Source organism: Aotus nancymaae, unplaced genomic scaffold (genome assembly GCF_030222135.1).
Source record: "Aotus nancymaae isolate 86718 unplaced genomic scaffold, 86718_ANA_hifiasm-v0.15.2.pri h1tg000051l, whole genome shotgun sequence".
NCBI classification, from domain to species: domain Eukaryota; kingdom Metazoa; phylum Chordata; class Mammalia; order Primates; family Aotidae; genus Aotus; species Aotus nancymaae.
Genome location: NW_026988465.1, coordinates 17,592,327 through 17,614,589, shown reverse-complemented (window position 1 = coordinate 17,614,589; position 22,263 = coordinate 17,592,327). Strand labels below are relative to the sequence as shown.

At 38.4% G+C, this 22,263-nt stretch overlaps 1 protein-coding gene across 2 annotated transcripts in view; it reads right to left on the bottom strand.

The window, feature by feature from the left end:
- CDKAL1 (CDK5 regulatory subunit associated protein 1 like 1) overlaps nucleotides 1-22,263 on the bottom strand; it is a 716,352-nt gene that overhangs the window by 386,946 nt on the left and 307,143 nt on the right. For both annotated transcript variants that reach the window (XM_064363032.1, XM_064363031.1), the window contains one exon: nucleotides 10,060-10,163. In XM_064363032.1, coding sequence (XP_064219102.1) covers nucleotides 10,060-10,163 — 104 coding nt within the window. The remainder of the gene's footprint in view (nucleotides 1-10,059; nucleotides 10,164-22,263) is intronic.

The window sequence follows — 22,263 nt, the reverse complement described above, 5'->3', positions numbered from 1 at the left end:
AATTCATTGACTTTCCTCCAAAGAGCGTAAACTTCATAGTTTGCTTATTTGATCTCAAAAGCAGGGGGATTTGCACTCAATCAAAACAGAACATGGGCACCTCAGGATCTTGATAGCCAACACAGAGCTCTGTTGCCAATTCAAACCAAACGCCTGGCTGAAAGAACGATGTTTATGGTGGAAAATGGGCAGGCTATTTGTTATTTTCAATCAGTGGTCTCCACATTTTTAAGTATCACTTTCTGAATCAGCTAAAATATTTTTAAAAAGTATTCCCATAGATGTATACTTTATATGCAATATGAACCATACACAAAAGAAGAAAAATTTAAAGGATGAGAAAACACAAATTAAATACAAATTCTAATGTTTTCTTCCTGGACCTAGCTATATCACCTCACAAAATGACCTATGGTATACAAACCCCTAAGCTGCTAGCCTCTATAGCACGAGTCCTTTACAGCACCCAATGGCTCTGGAAGCGGACCAGATTATCAGTGAGTAGCAAAGTTTGTATTAGCACCCAAGAAATCCCTTCAGGGTGTTATGCTTTTCAAGACATGTTTACAAGTTCCTTTTTTTTTTTTTCTTTTTTGAGTCTCATTCTGTCGCCCAGACTGGAGTGCAGTGGTGTGATCTTGGCTCACTGCAACATCTGCCTCCTGGGTTCAAGTGATTCTCCTGCCTCAGCCTCCCAAGTAGCTGGGATTACAGGTGTGCGTCACCACGCCCGGCCATTTTTTGTGCTTTTAATAGAGATGGTGTTTCACCATGTTGATGAGGCTGGTTTCAAGTTCCTGACCTCTGGTGATATATCTACCTCAACCTTCCAAAATGCTGGGGATTATAGGTGTGAGCCACCACGCCCAGCTGGCATGTCCGCAAGTTATAACAAGAACTGCCAAAATACACAACTTTCAGAAACACAGTATGTGAGTGAGTGTGAAAGGGATGCTGCTGTAACCTACTCTATCCCTCACCCTCCTTATGTGAAAACTCTTTCAAATCTAATGCCAAGCTGATACTATTGTTCTTTAAAGACAATAAGCGTTCAAGAAGCTAAGAGTCAGAACTGCAGCTGGATTCTAAAAACCACATGGGTGATTATGGCCAACTTTCCTGTGTTCCAATTTCCCACCAAGTCTCAGACTTTCTATTCTTATCTGTTTTTCCAGAGTCTCAATATTTTATACATTTTTTTTTTTGAGACGAAGTTTCATTCTTGTTGCCCAGACTGGAGTGCAATGGCACGATCTCAGCTCACTGCAACCTCCGCCCTCCTGGGTTCAAGCGATTATCCTGCCTCACCCTCCCAGGCACCTGGAATTAGAGGCATGTGCCACCACCCCTGGTTAATTTTATATTTTTAGTACAGACAGGGTTTCTCCACGTTGGTCAGGCTGGTCTCGAACTCCCGACTTCAGGTGATCTGCCCACCTCGGACTCCCAAAGGCGCTGGGATTACAGGCGTGAGCCATTGTGCCCGGCCTTATTTTATATAACTTTTACACTTAACCGCGTGTTTGTAAATTGTTTTATAGAACACAAAAGAGTAAAAAGTAAATAAAACTCACCAATAGCAGTGAAGGATGACTACACTATGATTTTCAGAAGGACAGATTGTAAAAGGTATTTCCAGAAGCAGCAAATCTTCTGTTCTTTGGATTACACATATTCTGAACTATGAAAACTCAGAATTATGAACACATGTAACAACCCTGGAATCACATCCTTGTTTCCTACAGCAAAGATAAGCTGTTTGCTCCATTATCAGCAAACTTCTCCTGCTAGCCTCTTATTGGCAGAAGTTATCAATTACTGATTGTAATAATGTACTGTTATCATACCTTCTCTAAAGCAAGTGCCTATTAGCAAAAATAAAAACTGCTTCTTTCCTGCCACCCCCCATGCTCTGTCAGTCAGGCTGGAGTGCGGTGGCGTGATCTCAGCTCACTACAACCTCTGCCTCCGGCGTTCAAGCAATTCTCCTGCCTCACCCTCCTGAGTAGTTGGGACTACATGTGCATGCCACCACACCCAGCTAATTTTTGTATTTTTAGTAGAGACGGGGTTTCACCATGTTGGCCAGGCTGGTCTTGAACTCTTGATCTCATGATCCACCCACCTCAGCCCCCCAAAGTGCTGGGATTACAAGCATGAGCCACCGCGCCTAGCCTAAGAACTGCTTCCAATGAATGCTGAATAAATATTTGTTGAATGAATGGAAAAATAACAGCTACATAGTTCGAATAGTTAGTTAAAGAGTCACCATTTGGTTTCTTTCTTTCAGAGACTATGGTATCACAGAAGCATCAGGATTCAGAATGGCAAGGTAGATTTCATCTTGAATACTTATCATAATCAACGGCAGTGGCTAACAACTTAGTGAGAGGGGTTCTGAGGAGGAAATCCTGGTTGATTTGTAAGAACGACTTCTGTTATCCCAAATTTGGTTTCTGTTTCCGCATCCTTCAATTTTCATTAGTCCAACTTGCTACTCTCTCTTCTAAAGTAGGAAGAGTTCCTTAATGATACGGACCATGTGGTTCTCATCGTAATTCCTACATCTGCACAATAAGTACTCCATAAATGTCAGCCACCCTTCTGTGACGTCTTGGTTGATAACAAAAATAGCTGAGCCTTTTAATTTAAATAAGCACCTTTGGACTTTGAAACCACCAATTTACTATCTAGGGTGGTATTAGCAAATTAACAACAATTGTATTGCCCCTCCACCTTCCCTAATATCGCCATTCTTTACTAACTAACCAGGGTTTCTTCTCAGAATCCTTCTGACTACAGAATTGAGAAGATCAGCTCATTTTACAGCTTCAACCAAAAAATTATCTAGAGTAGCGGTTCTTAATTGTACTTGTCACCTCTGACCATCATTGAAATCACCTGGATTTTAGAAAACACAGAGCTCCCCCATCCATGGAAACTGTGATGCAACTGTTAGGGTTATGATGCAGACACATTTGGTTTTGGTATTATAAGACTGCCAAGTGAGTTAAACAGCCAGACTGAGAACACTAATCTATACTGTATCAATAGAGGCTAAATTCTTCCCTTATGGATTGACAATATGTATTAACATATTAGACACAACCAGAAGTTCTGCCATGAAGAATCTTGATTAATTTGTTTAAATTAACTTCCCCCAAAACTGACCATAGAACGTTCATCAATCATCCCTATCATATAGGTGTTCTTTTTTGTTTTATTTTTGAGACGAAGTCCCCTCTGTTGCCTGGACTGAAGTACAGTGGCACTATCTTGGCTCACTGCAACCTCCGCCTTCTGGGTTCAAGTGATTCTTCTGCCTCAGCCTCCCAAGTAGCTGGGATTACAGGCGTGCTCTACCGAACCTGGCTAACTTTTATAGTTTAGTAGAGACGGGGTTTCACCCTGTTTGCCAGCCTGGTCTCGAACTCCTGACCTCAGGTGATCCACCTGCCTCAGCCTCCCAAAGTGCTGGAAATACACGCGTGAGCCACCATGACCAATCTATGATACAATTTTAATGGAACACAGCCACATCCATTCATTTGCATATTTTCGGTGGCTGCTTTCATGCTACAAGGGCAGAACTAAATAGCTGCCACACAGACATTATGGCCCACAAAGTCTAAAACATTTACTATTTGTCCTTTAAGGAAACATCCCCCACTCCTGGATTACGGTGTTAAGGAATACCCTAACTAATTAGAAACACTAATCTAAACCAGCAGATTCTGGCTGACTCCTGAAAGTTCTGAGGAAAGGCCACATTAAACAGAGCCCCACTTCTACTTCATCACTGTGGTCTGCCTCTACTTTTTCAAGTTTCATTTGTAAAAAGAGTTCCTTTTGTTGCTAAGAAAAGTTTGAACAACACTGACAGAAACTCAGAGATCTGAATAGGCAAAGAGCACATAAATTATACTCTGTTTTTGCCACTGATGGCCTTCACTTAGAGTCCCTGAAATCACAGTGATTAATCGTACCTTATTTAAACTGAGTATCTGATAAATCACTATTTAGGCATTGTGTTCACTATTAAGTTACGTGTATTATATATTTATTTAGCTCTCCCAAAAAAATGTCTTTTAAAGGTTACATTTTAATATTATATTTTTGGGTTTTGCAAGAATGAACAAAAGAAAAAGCCAGGTAGAGAATATATCTTCAATTTCTATCTATCATTAGTCAACAACATTTCTACTGTATCATTCAGCATCTCTTAGGAAAAAATGCATGACAACAATTCTTAGTGTTTAGCGCCTAGAAATATGTAGACTTCTCTTGGTAAACTGTATGCTTTCTTTCACATTCTCCTATCAGATTATAGAAGTCACTCCATTTCCCTATTCTTCTGAAAAGTCAGGATTCACCAGTTGTAAAACTGTCTTCCCTCTTACAAAACACAATACAGCATTTGACATGGCTCTTATTTCCATGGTCTTTTACATACAATCATTTCATGTAAGCTGCCTAAAATCCTTTTTGGAAGTTGACAATTGTTATAACAAACATGTAAATTGCATCATTAATCCTATAGATAACACGCATTTCTCAATTGGATACAGCACATATGAAAAGATAAAGGAATTAAATAGACATTTAATTTAACTGCCATATAAATCAACAGAATGCAATTATTGGCCCCCTTTTAATCTTGGGTTGAAATCAATGTATACTAATCATCATTACAGTCAAATGGGACTTGATGTAAAGTGTACAACTGAACAATTTTAAGCTTATACAATAGAAAATCAAATATTGCTCATATTCTTTCCTACCTAAAAAAGCAGGAAGCAATGTACTATGGTGGCATTTCATAATAAACAATAGACAGTATCTTTGCAAGTCTCAAAATACAGAACCCATTTTTCAAAATTCCAACATTAATATCAAAATCACTAGGCATCAAGGAATTTTCTTCCTATTCTGAATATTTCATCCTAATTTATTTTACTTTTCCATAACCAGTTTATGCCACTTATCTTGCAGGGGCTTTTCAGATTTATGAGGAAGCCAAAAAGTAGTACCACACAAATGAGATCTAGAAAAGCACACGATAGCTATAAAAACAGCTCATCCATCATCTCTACATTTTGATTCCAGAGACAGCAGTGAAAGGTGTTGTTTCCACACCACTCACCCTGCACACTTAAAAAGGTTTGCTCCATCACTTACACAACTGAAACTGATTGATTAGCTGCTAGAGAAAAATCAATACAAATATCCTAGAAAACACTAGCTTGTAAATTCATTCTGGCCCCAACCAAGTCCTGGTCACCACTTGACATGTTTTTCTAGATATCTAAAATGCAACCATGTCAAACCCAGCAAAATCAGCCCCCAAACACATTAATCCTAGGAATTTTTAAACCCTGAATCTCAGCAGAAGGGAGGAAGTGAGGAGGAAGGTTTCACAATGGTCTGTGGGAACGAGATGATACCCAGAAGTTACCTGGTAAATCTTAAATTCACATGCAGAACTCTCCTCAAAAATAAAATACACACTGTGAAGTCAAAAATGGTCAATGATGTAGGCTGAGTCAGAGAAAAAGAAAAAAAATGCTAGAAAAACAGTTAAACAGATATAATTTACATACAGAAGAAATTATATTTCTTTTTAAACATATAAATAATGTTTAATGCTGTCCATTCAAAAGTTAACAAGCTCTCTCATTTTTTGGCAGCTGAATGCACAGTCCGCATATTTTTAGTATTGTGGGAAGCCATTTTATATTCAGAATGACTTCATGATTATTTCAGAATCTCTTCTGACTACTTCATTGCCTTCGGGTTAGGCTTTAGTCTCTTCATTCATTAGACTAACAAGAAATAATTTTTTATGGATATAAAATGTCTCATAATCACACTTGTAATCCCAGCACTTTGGGAGGCAAAGGTGGGCAGATCACCTGAGGCCAGGAGTTCAAGACCAGCCTGGGCAACATGGCGAAATCCTGTCTCTACCAAAAATAGAAAAATTAGCCAGGTGTGGTGGTGCACACCTGTAGTTCCAGCTACTCAGGAGGCTGAGGCAGGAGGATTGTGTAAGCCCAGAAGGCGGAGGCTGCAGTGAGTCGAGATCACGACACTGCACTCCGGTGAGATCTCACCGTCAAAAAATAAAATAAAATGTCTGATAAATATGCTTTTCAGAACAAAATTTTGATCCTATTGTATGTTCTATCATATGACTGGAAACCTGGATTCTAATCCTCATTCCACAGTTGATTTAAAGTTTAAAAAAATCAATTTGTAATTCCAACATACAGGAGCCATTAAAAAATTAAACGGAAAGAAAGAAAATGCCACTTTAAGGATGGGAAATTTAACTTCCATCAACAGAGTGGCTTTAAATGTAGTGCTACAATTAATTGGCAGCATATTTAGGTTTTTCATAACAGAAAAACTTTTCATAAAACCATGTTTGTTATTCATTATAAGACAGGCAATCTACTCATGATAGAATGTAGAATTTAAGAGTTGCTGGTCCAAAGAATATTCCTATCACCTGAATTATTAAGAAACTAAATATGCAAAAGTCATAGTAATAAGAAATGAGTCATTTCTTCTATTATGTTTACTTTTCTAATTGTTATTTGTAATATTAAAGCTCAAACTTCTGATTTCTGTAAGAGCATTAAAATCTCAATGTCTTTTGTAGAAAAAAAGATAATGCTACTAAATGTTTTAAAAATGTGAGCTTATAGACTGATATTTCCTATTGTTAAAAGAGATTATAAGGCCACCCTTAGCATGAATTTGTACTTCTCAAATTTAGAAAAGGAAAGGTAACTGTCATACCAAACATCTTCTATCTACAGAGAAATTTTTCATAAAACATAATTTGGACTCAAAAGAAAAATCTGTCATTTGATTTTGGTCATTAATGTTTTTTGTTGTGGATGTTACAATATTCTTACCCAAAATTAGTCTTCTCTTCCTGGTTTCAGATTTTAGTTTAAGTAATATTTCTTCATAATATTGACATAGACAATTACTTCATACATGTTATCTCAAATTCTTAAAACAGAAACATTAAATGTTATAGTGATGAGAAAAACCATAATCTTGGAGAGGTAAGATACTGTGTTCACATCATGTGTCTGGTAAGCAACAGACCAGTATTTCAAATCTAAACTGCTTATAGCAAAAAGCAACAAATACCTCAGGACTTAAAATTTCCCTGGCTGGTGCAGTGGCTCACACCTATAATCCCAGCTCTTTAGGAGGCCAAGGTAGCTTAAGGACAGGAGTTCGAGACTAGCCTGACCAACACAGGGAGAACCCATCTCTATAAAAACATTTTATAATTAGCCAGGCTTGGTGGTGCATGCCTACAGTTGCAATTGCTGGGGAGGCTGAGGCAGCAGGATTGCTTGAGCTCAACAGTTTGAAGCCACAGTGAGCTCAGACTGCACCACGATACTCCAGCCTGAGTGACAGAGTACGAGAACCTGTCACCAAAAAAAAAAAAAAAAAAAAAAAAAAAAAATTTAAACACACTGGCTTGTCTCACAAGTTAGCTCACCAGTCCAAAAACTAGCATTTGGTTTCAACTATAGTACACAGATAATAAGACAACAGAAAAATCTGACATTGCAAACATTCCATGGTTGGGAATAAAAAGACACTTATCTTTCTGATGTTGAGAAGAGTAACCTTCTAATACTTTCTTTAAAAATAGCTACCACATTACTGCTAACCTCTGATATGTTCTTTGAATCATCCACCTTATCTGGTACAACCCACTTGGATATGACAATGTTAACTAACTAAAATCCTACAGAAGCAATACACTGTAACTTGGTTGCTCAGAGGGCATTTCTAAAGATAAATCACAGAGCTAAGGTGGATATTGTTAAAAAAAGTTGTAATCGGTTTATACAAACTATGTTTCTGAGGCAGGAGAGAATAAGGTCTGGAGGCAGGGAACCTAAGGCCAATTCACCTTGACTTCCTAGCTAAATAGAGAAAAAAAAAAAAACAACTTTCCAGCCTAAGTTACAAAAGAACCAGAGGCTACTCCCTTTGCAAACCCCCATCTTTTCTGCAGGGCAGCTGGGAAATTGGAAGTACTTCTGATTGGTTGCTTTCTGCAACCAGTCAGACGTTTGTATAGGTGTGCAGCTTTGAAATCTCACTTCAGCTATCCACAACCAATCAGATGTTTGCATAGGAGTGTGACCTTTGGAACTGCACTTCAGCCTCTGATTGGTTTCTTTCCACAACCAATCAGACTGCAGACCACCACTTCATGTACATGGGGTGAATACCAAGTGGCCAATGGGAGACCTCTAGCGGGTGTTTGGATCCTAGAAGATTGTGTATGCACACCCTTGAGCCGCTGCTCAGACCTGCTTCCACCCTGTGCAGTGTGCTTTCATTTTCAGTAAATCTCTGCTTTTGTTGCTTCATTCTTTCCTTGCTTTGTTTGTGCGTTTCTTCCAATTCTTTGTTTAAAACACAAAGAACCTGGACACCCTCCACTGGTAATATTTCTTTTTTCTCCAGTTACATATAAGATACATAAATGTGTCTATATAAAGTCATGAAGCCATCATATCCAAATGTTAGCATAAGTTACAGGTGAGGATAGATGTAAGCGAGTGAAGAGGAGATTTTTCACTTTCTACATGGTAATTTTACAGCTTTATATTTTTCCAATGAATTTCCAAGTAAAATGAAATAGATTTTTTAAAAAATTATATGCAGTTGCACTTAGAAATGTATGAAGTTAGAAAAGTACTAATTTGCAGGCCTCTAAGTTGCAGTGTTTGGTAGATAGATCGTCTATGTTTAACATCTCCATTATCTGACAGCTATATGAAAAAACAAACACTAATTAAGAATGCCAGCAAAGAATTTTTTCAAAGGTATTTAGTTATTTAGTTTCTGGGCAAATTTTTGCCCATTCTAAGAAAATCCTTAGAAGTACTAGTTAGGCTGTAGAAAATATAACCACCCAGGCTTTTCCTCAGATTAGATAATAATCTGGCTTTAAAAGGAGAACACTGGAAAGAGTCAGTAAATTTCCTTTATTTCTCTCTCAATACTAGTTGAATGTGAAAGGAGGAGGGGATTGAGCTAAGAATATCTAAGTAGAGAAAAACCGTTGGGAGGCATCAATAAATCAAGCAAGGGGATGTTTTTCTCTATTAATTCCAAATTCATGTTTCTAAAAGCTTTCTATAGACTAAATAAAGAAATGAATTTGGAATTCATACTTTCTGAGACCCAGAGTAGGAAGTACTGAAAGCAGCACTCCAAGTTACTTGCTAAACAGAAAAGCACAATGCCAGTAACTATTAACCTGCAAGATTATGAGACAACAGATTATCTCATGTCGGAAGTAAAAACACACCACTGTTACATCCACATATGATAAACAAAGACAAAAGAGGAAGTTTATGGTTTGAGCAGTTATACCTCCACACCACTGTGACTCATGTTAAAGACAAGTCTTAATATATGCTGAGAGAGACCTAGATAATCACATTTCCCAGCAAGTGACGACTCAGAAGTAGTTGGCCACTCCACACAATTCATTCTCATTAGGCCTCTCCCCCTGTGCCACTCTTTACTGTTCTGACAGTCCTGTGGATAAAAAGGGTAGCCTCCTTTATTGGCTGATACAAAAGCCTATCTTCTTCTTCAAAGGCTTCTACAAACCTTAATTAGATCTATAATCTGAATGGTCCAAAAATGCCAAAGAAAGAGATGAAAAATCTGAGTATTTCACTTGTCCAAAAAAATATTAACAGACATCAGAGGCTCATGGATTTCATTTCATTTTTTTTTTTCCCATGGAGTCTAAAGATGGGTGGTAAAGTTCAAAATACATCATTTACCTTAGAGTGATCAGAAAACGGAAGAGCAGTAAACAAAGAGTAATTAATGTAAAAATAACCTGAGTGATTAAATCTGGTCACATCTTTTATTAGTTAAGCTGATGTATTTGCAAATCTCTTCAGAAAGCTAAAGAAGTTGGTCTATAAATAGAAGACTAACATAATTTATTAAGAAGACAATTTCACATATAATTCTAGAAAGTCTTACCTTGAAAAGACTGTTTGGCTCTATCTACTAGCTCATCAATCGGGTAACTGGCCAAATTTCCTCTGGCATGTTTAGTTTTGCAGTAGGTACAAGCATTGAGACACCTGTTCAAACGATAACAATAAATAAGACTCAAATTTCTAAAGACAGTGTATACTTAACATGGGGGTACCTCAAAACATATACAAAACTGCTCTTTCAGGAACATTTGCATAGTTTATACAAGAGATTAAAAAACTGAGTATCTACCATGTCTCAGAGTTATTTTATCTACACCAGGCACAAAAATCTGCAATTCTTTTAAGTTTCAACTACTCAAGAATGGCTGTACAAATCACATAATATCTAAAAATGCACATATCTATGAGGAAGAAAGTTTAAAAATGCTTACAATGACTAATCAAAAGAAATTCAAGACCCACATTACTTTTCATAAACAATTGACATTTCTTTGGCCATCGTAAGTAGAAGGTTTTGCTAACCCTTATACATACTATATTATTCAGCAAGGATGACACATACTCATTTAACTTTTAACTAATGGTATAAGAATTAAGTAGATAATATAGCATTCTCATAAGAAAATGCCCCGTTAGAAATTTTTAGATGATACTTTTCACTCCTTGAAATCATGAAAAAATATTAAAGCATGTTCAATGAATAGTTCTCTGAGACTGTATTAATCAAAGTAAAAAAGTAGAATGACAATATTAGCTTTAAAAAATTAAAAAATAGGCATATTTCCCAAGAGTATTTAGACATGATAAAGAACTGTCCTTTTAAAACTAAAATATTGGTTCTACTCTTGTAATGTTAAAATATACCTTAAATAAATTTATTACAAAATAAAAGACACAGTTATAAAATAACAAATAGTCCTATATCAAAAAGATAAGACTCAATAACACTGAACCCAATAAAAAAGAACATCTCTTCAGTGATTCGATTGCTATAATGAGAACCAAGGCTTTAAAAGACCATCAGTATACAAATGCTTTAAAATTTCATATTGAGAATAATTATTCTTTCAATAATTGAATCTGACCCATGTGTAATTTTATTAAAATATGACTTTGGCCGGGCGCGGTGGCTCACGCCTGTAATCCCAGCACTTTGGGAGGCCGAGGCGGGTGGATCACGAGGTCAAGAGATCGAGACCATCCTGGTCAACATGGTGAAACGCCGTCTCTACTAAAAATACAAAAAAAAATTAGCTGGGCATGGTGGCGCGTGCCTGTAATCTCAGCTACTCAGGAGGCTGAGGCAGGAGAACTGCCTGAACCCAGGAGGCGGAGGTTGCGGTGAGCCGAGATCGCGCCATTGCACTCCAGCCTGGGTAACAAGAGCGAAACTCCGTCTCAAAAAAAAAAAAAAAAAAAAAATGACTTTAAGATACTTATGAATCACTGTACTCAGCAGTCAGATATGCAATGCTTAATTTCTGAGAATTTTTGCATGAGATTCTTGAGTAAAGTAATATACATTTTAAAACGTGCTTTAATATGTAACAGACCACATAATCTTGAACTGCTAACACTCTTTTCCTGCTAAGCAATTTATATTTTTAAAATAAACAGAAATCGTGCCTCTTTTACAAATATAGTCCCCCAGTTGTTAGATGTCTTCTCTTGACATTTTCTGTCCTTTCCATAACAAGGGGAAGGAGAAAACCGTTCTGTTGTCTTTTCCTTGAGAGGGTAACTTGATTTGGTTTAGTCCTTACTGAGCACCAGACACTGTTATCGATATTTTCTTTTGTTTTCTTTTTCTATTTTAAAATAGAAATGGGGTCTTGCTATGTTGCCTCGCTGTGTTGGTCTCAAACTCCTGGGCTCAAGCAACCCTACCATCTCGGCCTCCCAAAGTGCTGGGCTTACAGGAGTGAGTCAAGGAGCCTGTTACTGATATTGTATATGCCTTATCTCATTTAATCTTTTCAGAGTTGGGTTTCTCTATCTCCATCTTACAGACAAGAATCTACCTCAAAAAATCAGATAAGTAGCTTGCTCAAGGCCATGTAATAGCTGAGATTCAAATCCAGGCCAGTCAGATTTCAAACTCCAAGCTGTTTCCATACCAAGCTGCCCCCCTCACAAAAACTGAGCGCCAAACATCTCAGCTGCATAAAAATGCAAATGCTAAGACCTGCAAATCATCGGACATGAGATATAAACTAATATAGCATATATATTCAAAGATATGGCCGGTACTTATCTTCTTGAAGCTCAGTAGGAAGCTGTTGAATTACAATATGTGTTTCTCTCCTTTATTCTTTGGAAATCTAAGGCCAGGCTTCTTGTCCATCCACTGCCCTAAACCTGTCTTTTTCATCCTTGTTTACAAGTCTGTTTTTCATCCTCCTGCTGGTTCTTTGTGAAAATGTGCCACTGCATCTGATTTTAAATACTTTTTATGCTGTTGTTTCTTTTTTTTGAGACAGAGTCCCACTCTGTTGCCCAGGCTGAAGCGCAGTCGTGCAATCTCAGCTGAATGCAACCCCCGCCTCCCAGGTTCAAGCCATTCTCCTGCCTCAGCCTCCTGAGTAGCTGGGATTACAGACACACGCCACCGCGCCCAGCTAATTTTTTTTGTATTTTTAGTAAAGACAGGCTTTCACCATACTGGCCAAGCTGGTCTCGGACTCCTGACCTCGTGATCCACCCATCTTGGCCTCCTAAAGTGCTGGGATTACAGGCAAAAGCCGTCACACCTGGCCTGTTTTAAATTCTATAGCTCAGGTTCTCAAAGCTGTTCACTAGAACACTGGAAGACCAGGGTTCTCTCTGCTTTTTCCTCAAGTGTCTCCAAGGCCCACTCGATGCAGCAAGCCCTGTCATGAAGCTGTGATTCCCACGTGTGACTGGCATTCACTCAAGTTAAAACTGCACCCTTCCAGGGAGCCTGTCATCTCTTCTAACACTACTTGATTTCCTGTGATCCCTTTCCCTTATTTGTCCTATTACCAATGCAAAGCTCCATAAATTAAGTGAACAATCTTAATGGAAGCTACTAGTTGAGCATTCCTAATCTGAAAACCTGAAATCCTCCAAAATCTGAAACTTTTTGAGCAACAACATGACACTACAAGAAGAAGCTTCCACACCTGACCTCATGCGATGGGTTGCAATCAAAACGCAGTCCAAACTTTGCTTCATGCACAAAATTAGTTTAAATTATTATGTGAATTACCTTCAGGCTATGTGTATAAGGTGTACATGAAACACAAATGAATTTTGTGTATGGACTTGGGTCTCATCCCCAGGATATCTCATTATGCATATATGCAAATATTCCAAAAATCTAACAACAACAACAACAACAACAAAAACAAATTCAAAACTCTTCTGGTTCCATGCATTTCAGATAAGGGATATTTAACCTCTACTAATATTTCTGACTTGGGTTCTTTCTTAAAAGTAAATGTCTTAAGGAACATTAGCAGGCGGAAAGGACAGGGGAAGAAAAACAGGAAGAAAAGGAGAAAAGAAACATATTTTAAAATTTATAACATAAATGAATTGATACATGTAAAATACCAGAATGGTGTCTGTATCTAGTAAGTGATCAGTAAGTATCAGCCACTGGTAGTTTAATGCGACTGTCATTAAACAACTCTGTGAGGAAATAATTATGCATTATCATGTCCCAGGTGTACTCAACTTTACGGAACAGATGTGTTGCTGATAGGTTGGCTTAAAAGTCAACTCTGGAAACCAAATCACATTTCCCTACTGTTTCACTTAATAAAGATGGAAATGTATTCCCCATGGAAAATCACTCATGAAACTGTACCAAAAAGTTTAAATAAAACAAAGTGATATTCTGAAACATTTATAATACTTAAGCAAATAAGAATATTACATTGAGAATTCAAAAAACTGTGCTAAACTGTTCCTTTGGGGTTACTTATGGCTGTTGACATGATAGTCTTGTTTTTTTTGTTTTTTCTTTTTTTTGAAACGGAGTTTCACTCCTGTTGCCCAAGCTGGAGTGCAATGGCGCAATCTCAGCTCACTGCAACCTCCACCTCCCAGGTTCAAGCGATTCTCCTGCCTCAGCCTCCCAAGTAGCTGGGATTACAGGCATGCGCCACCACGCCCAGCTAATTTTGTATTTATAGTAGAGATGGGGTTTCTCCATATTGGTCAGGCTGGTCTTGAACTCCTGACCTCAGGTAATTCACCTGCCTCGGCCTCCCAAAGTTCTGGGATTACAGGCATGAGCCACCACGCCCAGCTGACATGATAGTTTTGAAATTCCAAACACTTTATTGTATAAGATGGGTTCGTCCTTATACACAGTTATCAAAATAATACTGCATATTATTTTGAGAAAGTAAAAGCTTTTCAAGAGCACATTTTTTTGGCTGCTTGTATGTTTATTTATTTTTAATTTTTGTGGATACATAGTTGGTGTATATATTTATAACGTACAAGAGTACGTTTCTTTAAACTTGCTAGAACAGTACCAACTCAAGGATCAAATCTGCTATTGTCTTAGCTTTAAAAAGAAGAGGTTTATTATAATACACAGAAAAAAAATGCAGATTTTCTGATTTTAATCAGAAAAGAAAGAGTAAGCATTTTGATGCTCTTTAGTTGAAAAACAGTTTTTCTAATGACCAGGAATTATGTTGACCAATCATTTCAACATGAGAAGCTTCTCATAAAATAAAGAAATTCATAATAGAAACCTTTGGAGGATAGTTTCAGTTATCTGTAAACAATTAAATAATTGTCTAGGAGTAGGAACACTGAGCCAGTTTCTTCAACTTCAGAAAACAAAAGATCTTTGAAGGTTGACTGCAGAAACCAAAACCCAAATGGGATGACTGCTGAATTACAAGGAAGATCCAAAATCCCAAACAGGCCTAGCTGTCCTGATGGAAGGATAAAGCTAGCACACAATACCTACTAATCTTTGCACAAGTTGTTACATGGCCAGAGGCCAAGAATGACTAAAAACCTCAAAAGCAGAGAGAGCTTAAGCATTTAATTTGGCAATATAATCCAGGAATCTTTTATTTTATTTTATTTTTTTAAAAGGTTTTTTTGTGAAGACAGGGTATCGCTATGTTGCCCAGGCTGTCCTGGGCTCAAGTTATCCTCCTGTTTTAGACCCTCTCAAAGGGTTGGGGTGACAGGCATGAGCCATCATCTGAAGTCTGAAGAAACATCTGTGGTAGAATATTTTTAAATTACATCAACTAAACAAACGAAATAACAATGAATTTTCACAAGCTAAAATAATTCAAAGCGTTTAAACACATAACGGTCAACTTAATATCCAAACCACATTAAGCAAGTGAAAACTGAAAGTTTTAACATACTTATTCTTTTTTTTTTTTTTTGTAAAGAGCATCTTTAGATATTCCAAGTTCTGAAATAATTTAAAAATCAGAGTTAGACTCTTAAAAATTCACCCATACTGATATCTTTTTTTTAATGGAGAAAAAAGGTGACTAACGTGACACAGTCTTCCGGTTTTCTCTGCTTCAGGTCAAAGATAACCTGAATATGCAAGAACTATTTGGACTCAAGCATTAATACTTAAACCTGCACTTTCTAGTCCCTCATATAATTTAATCATGATTTGTTTTTAATAGATTGATAGGGTATGATCTTTCTCAAAGCTTCTAATGTTACAAAATGGCAAGGCGCAATGGCTCACGCCTGTAATCCTAGCACTTTGGGAAGCTGAGGCAGGACGGTTGCTTGAGCTCAGGAATTCAGACCAGTCTGAGCACCATAGTGAGACCCTGTCTCTACAAAAACAAAAAACAAACGTTACAAAATAATAAGCTCTTAGTAAGAGCTAAAGCTTGGAAAAGCCATACTGTGATCTAGCCACATTCTTCTAAACTGAAACACCATCAAGCGAAGAAAAAACAAAAACCCAAGAAACCAAAAGTTCACACAATGTAGGCTGTGCCAGACTGGATTGTTAAATATAGCCTATTGTGAGCCCTCTTCTTGGTTTAACCGATTTTCAAGGAAAATTACTTTTTGATCTTTCAAACGAATACAGGAGATACTCATACCAACAGCATCGGATAAGATCTCCAAATGATAATATAATATCTGTTTGGCAAGATCAAAATTCTCAACAAGCAATGGAAAAATGACATCCTTGAAAAATTAGCTGAAAATACTTCCACAACCCTACATTCTTTAAGCTTCCTGTGGTCAAAATTCCTCCTGCCTAAAATGAATCCCTTCAGTTGGGTGACTGACTCCATCTTCTCTCCTGTCTCTCTTCAATTGTGAACTTAAGGAGTTAGTTTCCTCTGCATTAAAATATGTGTATTAAATTGAAGCACAATTGCAGCTGTATTTTCTCTTACTCTATTCCCACCAGCTACATCCTTTGCTCCAAAATGTTGTTCCAGCATATTTTAATTCTACCTTTGTTTATCATTCACTTTACTTGAAAGAATTATACTTATCACCTCTCAATCCCTGTAAAAATTATCACAATCTTTAAAATAGTTTTGGGGGGAGAAGTGGCCAATGACAGTAAAAGATAGCCGTCAAATGTTTACTGGAAACTCAGCTATACACTTCACATTAATTGTTTCATTTAACTTCACAGTAGTCTTGATATAAGTGTTATTATTCCTAACTTCTATAGAGGAAACTGAGGTTCAAAAACATCAAGAAACTTGATCAAACTTATACAGACAGCCAAGTCAAAGACCCATCCAACTGCATCCGAATTTCCTTTATCACCAATTGTATTCTGTACTTCTCTGAAGAAACACTAAGTTACTCTGTGTAAGAATACAAGAGTAGTTGTGTGTTTATCTTAATATTCTTAAGGAACAGGTATTATCTTCCTTATTTACTATCTGCTATAGCATTTATCACAGTGACTTGTGTACTATTAGAATACCAATAAATACTCAGAGCTCTTGGTGATTTCATAATGGACAGACCAGTTGACAGGCCAATACTTGGCTACACAGCTAGGAGTGATGCTAAGCAGAAAGGTATCCAGTAAAACATAATGAAGCAGGGAATGGAAGTCAGGAATGGAGATGGTACAGAGCAATAATGCAGATCTTGCCAGGCAAAGGATCAACAATCTGGTCTTAGAGGTCAGGAAGCTGGAAACAGGAAAGTAAAGCTTGGAGCCGTAAGACAAGGGACGCTCCACAGGATATAAACACATCCCAATCTGTACGCCATTCCAAGCAGACTATGCAGCAAGAGAAATGAAGGGCCTGAGTCATAAAAGACCACCCATTTTCAATGTTAACGATTTTTCCAGTTTCTATAAGTAGTTTCCAGACACTGGGATGTCACAGAGCAACATGCTTAAAATGTACACACACACACTGGACACCGAATAGGCTACCAATTTATTATTCTGCCAAGAGAGGACAAAAATAAAACTAAACTATCTTGTACTATCATTACCATTTTACAAAAAACAGCATATTTTTAACAGAACAGGAGGAATGTCATAAATGAAGGCTCACAAATGCAGCTTCATTAAAAACTCATTATATTTTCCTTATAATTCACATTTTATCACAGAACAGCAAAAAAAATCCATCGAGTTCTACAGAAACTGTTGCTGTAGATGATTCTTCAACATCTTTGTAAGTTTTCCTTACATTTCTATGATGATCTTTAGAATTAAAGATGTACAGGGGAAAAAATGCCAGAATATGACTTCTTTTAACTGGATATTGGTTTGAATCGGCTACCATGTCAATCGACATATAATATGTAGAATAAACACAGTGACTAAGTAGCAGTGATCATTCCAGTTGGATTTTCAATGTGTTCTATTTGTAGCCAGTGGTTTACTCCCTGGGAGACAAAGTCCCACATCCTTAATAGCAACAACTGTTTTCTAAATGTGTTTACTAAAATAGCATGGGAAAAGATGATGAAATTCTGTCAACCATAAAGCACATACTTTTCCAAAAAGTTTCTTCTGTTCCACCTACATTGTTATTTTTAGTTTTATAAAGCAATGACAGCAGATAAAAATTAAGGCTAAGACATTATCTATACTTTGCAAAGACAGCAGTGGAAACAGCTGCAATTGTCAAATAATGTTTGTGAATAAAGCTACCTGGTTGGACATCCAAGCTCAGACCCCACACAAAGTGACACTGCGCTTCAGATCTGAGTTAACTTAGGAATGTCCAAGCTGAAAATGAAACAGGAACTATGAACACAACTATACACTTCTTACCATAGCAAGAGATTTTATTTACATATGTATAAATTATACATATAAATAGACATATAATTTATCCTTTAAGAACAGAATTCTACCATATAAGATATATTCCTAATATACTGTACAGTTTAAAAAGCAGTAACAAATACTTTTTTTAAATTATGTGCTGGGCACGATGGCTCACACCTGTAATCCCAGTACTTTGGGACGCCGAGGCGGGCAGATCACCAGAGGTTGGGAGTTCCAGACCAGCTTGACCAACATGGAGAAACCCTGTCTCTACTAAAAACACAAAATAAGCTGAGTGTGGTGGTGCATGCCTGTAATCCCAGCTACTCGGGAGGCTGAGGCAGGAGAATCATTTGAACCAGGGGTGCAGAGGTTGTGGTGAGCTGAGATCGCATCATTGCACTCCAAACTGGCAATAAGAGCGAAACTCCATCTCAAAAAAAAAATAATATAATCAAGTAGATGTATACTTACATATAAGTCATATGCATACAAGTATACATAAACACACACACACACACGCGCGCGCACGCACGCATGCACACATTCTTCCCAGCTCCACCCCTAACTGTTTTCTTTGTCTGGCTTGTTTGGTTTTGGGTTGTAGGTTGTTGTTGCTGGTTTTTCTTTTTAGGTACAGACACCTGGACCCCTTATCAGATTTACTGAATAGCATTTGCAGGACTGAAAACAAGGCATATATATATTTATAAAAAGTATTATTATTATTATTATTATATGCTGAGGTGAAGCCAAATTTACGCTAGTATTAGAAATAATATTTATTTCTGCAGCTTAAAAGTTAACACTTACCTGCTGTTAAACTAAGCAAAACTAAACCTGTACTTTCAAATATTCTCAAGGTCACAACATATGGGAAAGTGATATCTTCCAAAGACTTACCTAAGGGTTAATCTGAAGACCTGACTAAGCCACAGGCTAAATACACCAACCAAAAAACCTGAATAATGGACCATAAAATATACTCTAAAAGCAAAGGAGTATCAGTGAGCAAAGCTATTGTTTTTGATCTCTCAGTGGCTGTGGAGGCTGACGTCTCCTGAGGTGAAATCTCACAGGAAACAGTGCTTGAGGTTAATTCTATAACATGTAACAGGTACCATATTTTGGTGCCTGGGATAAAAGGTATTGTTCTAACATGGGTCAAAACATCCTGAGAAAAGAAAAAAAAAATCTTATATTTCAAGGGAGTTCATGCTAAAAAAAAAAGCTAAATTCAGATAAAACTTAAATTTCTAACCTGTGTGAGAAAAAACTTAAAATTGTTTGGGTCAAATGATGGTTTGAATAATTGCATAAGAAAGAGAGATGTAGTGTTTTAAAGTGAAATGAAAAAGTAATGCCTAAGCATTTATGCCATTACCCACCATTTTAACTTCAACGAATTCTCCACATTTGAGAGCTAATAATTTTAATTAACACTGTAATAATTTCAGTAAAATTCAACCGCACATCTTTGACTTGGAGATTACTACTTAATGCGCAGGGCCAGGACAAAACAGCATTTACCAGAGAGAGGAAAGGAGGGAACTGGCAGGCCCTTGGCACAGTCCACTGGCTGTCAGTGACTACCCAAATATCCGTGAGAAGAAAGCTTTCCCACGCGGAGCTCAGCTGGACAGTGGTTTGCTGCCTCTTCTCCTACATACACATTATACCTCATTTCCCCGACTGATGCTAAGAATCCCTATCAATTCAGCGAGAGCTCTTTTCTTTCTTTATTGGAACAGGAGAAGTGAGTGATAAAAACTACTCCCATTAAATACAAAAAATGTATTTAGGGAGGAGGTTTTCAAGATGGCCGATTAGGAGGAAGTCGGGATCGCAGCTCCGAAAGAAGGCGCAGAGGGTGAGTGGACGCCGCATTTCCAGACAGATTTTTACTGACCACAGACCAGGGGATTAACAGGAGGAGGAGCCGCACGGGTCACCAGCGCTGCTGGTTTGAGCGGAGCGGCGCGCCGCTCGGCCTACGCCCTGAGGTGGGGGGCGGCGGATCCACGTACAGAGCGAGAGACTGAATCACCTCTGAGCCAGCAAGGGGAGCTGAAGCAGGGATTCAAGCCAGGACACTCCCGGGCAAGGGCGCGCCACGAATCTCAGAGCCGCTGCTTTGGCTGATGCAGCGGCTCACAGGGCAGCGGATTTTTACTGCCCACAGACCAGGAGATTCAAAGGTGGAGAAGTTCCACGGGTTGCCAGCGCCGCTGGTTGGACTGGCGCGGCTGCTCTGCCTGCACCCGAGGCAGGGAGCAGCGGCCCCTTGTGCAGAGTGAGCGAGACCGGATCCCCTCTGGGCCAGCAAGGGGAGCTGAGGCAGGGACTCAACCCAAGAGTTTCCTGGGCAAAGAGGACGCCTCCGGAAACACGGCTGAACAGGGGACGGTCCAGCTCTGTGGAGGAGGGGCGTCACCCACCGGGAAACACCCTGCAGTTCCCAGGACAATTTGCCCACAGCAGCTCAACGAAGCCTCTGCAGGCTGAGTGTGACTAGGCTGCCACCTTGTGGGCAGGGAAAACCATTGCAACAGTGGAAAATCATAACGCCCTAATTCCCTGGGACAGACAACCTAGGGGGAAGAAAAGGGGGTTTATGAGTTCAGCTACTGCAGACTTAAAATTACCAAAATCAGAAAGACAGCAACTACAAAGTCGATAGGTGGATAAATCCACAAAGATGGGAAGAAACCAGCGCAAAAAGGATGAAAACACCCAAAACCAGAACACCTCTCCTCCTACAAGGGAGCACAACTCCTCACCAGCAAGGGAACAAGACTGGATGGAGAATGAGTGTGATGAAATGACAGAATCAGCTTTCAGAAAGTGGATAATAAGAAACTTCCGTGAGCTAAAAGAACATGTTCTAACCCAATGCAAAGAAACTAAGAACCTTGAAAAAAGACTTGATGAAATGTTAACGAGAATGGACAACTTAGAGAGGAATATGAGCGAATTGATGGAGCTGAAAAACACAACACGAGAACTTCGCGAAGCATGCACAAGTTTCAACAGCCGAATTGACCAAGCAGAAGAAAGGATATCAGAGGTCGAAGATCAACTCAATGAAATAAAACGAGAAGGCAAGATTAGAGAAAACAGGGTAAAAAGGAATGAACAGAGTCAACAAGAAATATGGGACTATGTGAAAAGACCTAATCTACGTTTGATAGGTGTACCTGAATGTGACGAAGAGAATGCATCCAAGCTGGAAAATACTCTTCAGGATATTATCCAGGAAAACTTCCCCAACCTAGCAAGGCAGGCCAATATTCAAGTCCAGGAAATACAGAGAACACCACAAAGATATTCCTCTAGAAGAGCAACCCCAAGGCACATAATCGTCAGATTCGCCAGGGTTGAAATGAAGGAGAAAATACTAAGGGCAGCCAGAGAGAAAGGTCGGGTTACCCACAAAGGGAAGCCCATCAGACTTACAGCAGATCTCTCAGCAGAAACCCTACAGGCCAGAAGGGAGTGGGGGCCGATATTCAACATCCTTAAAGAAAAGAACTTTCAACCCAGAATTTCATATCCAGCCAAACTAAGCTTCATAAGTGAAGGAAAAATAAAATCCTTTGAGAACAAGCAAGCACTCAGAGATTTCGTCACCACCAGACCAGCTTTACAAGAGCTCCTGAAGGAGACACTACACATAGAAAAAAACAACCAGTACCAGCCACTCCAAAAATGCACGAAATGGTAAAGAGCATCAACACAATGAAGAATCTGCATCAACCAATGGGCAAAACAGCCAGCTAGCATCAAAATGACAGGATCAAATTCACATATAACAATATTAACCCTAAATGTAAACGGACTAAATGCCCCAATCAAAAGACACAGATTGGCAAATTGGATAAAAAGCCAAAACCCATCAGTGTGCTGTATCCAGGAAACCCACCTCACAAGCAAGGATACACAAAGGCTCAAAATAAAGGGATGGAGGAAGATTTACCAAGCAAATGGAGAACAAAAAAA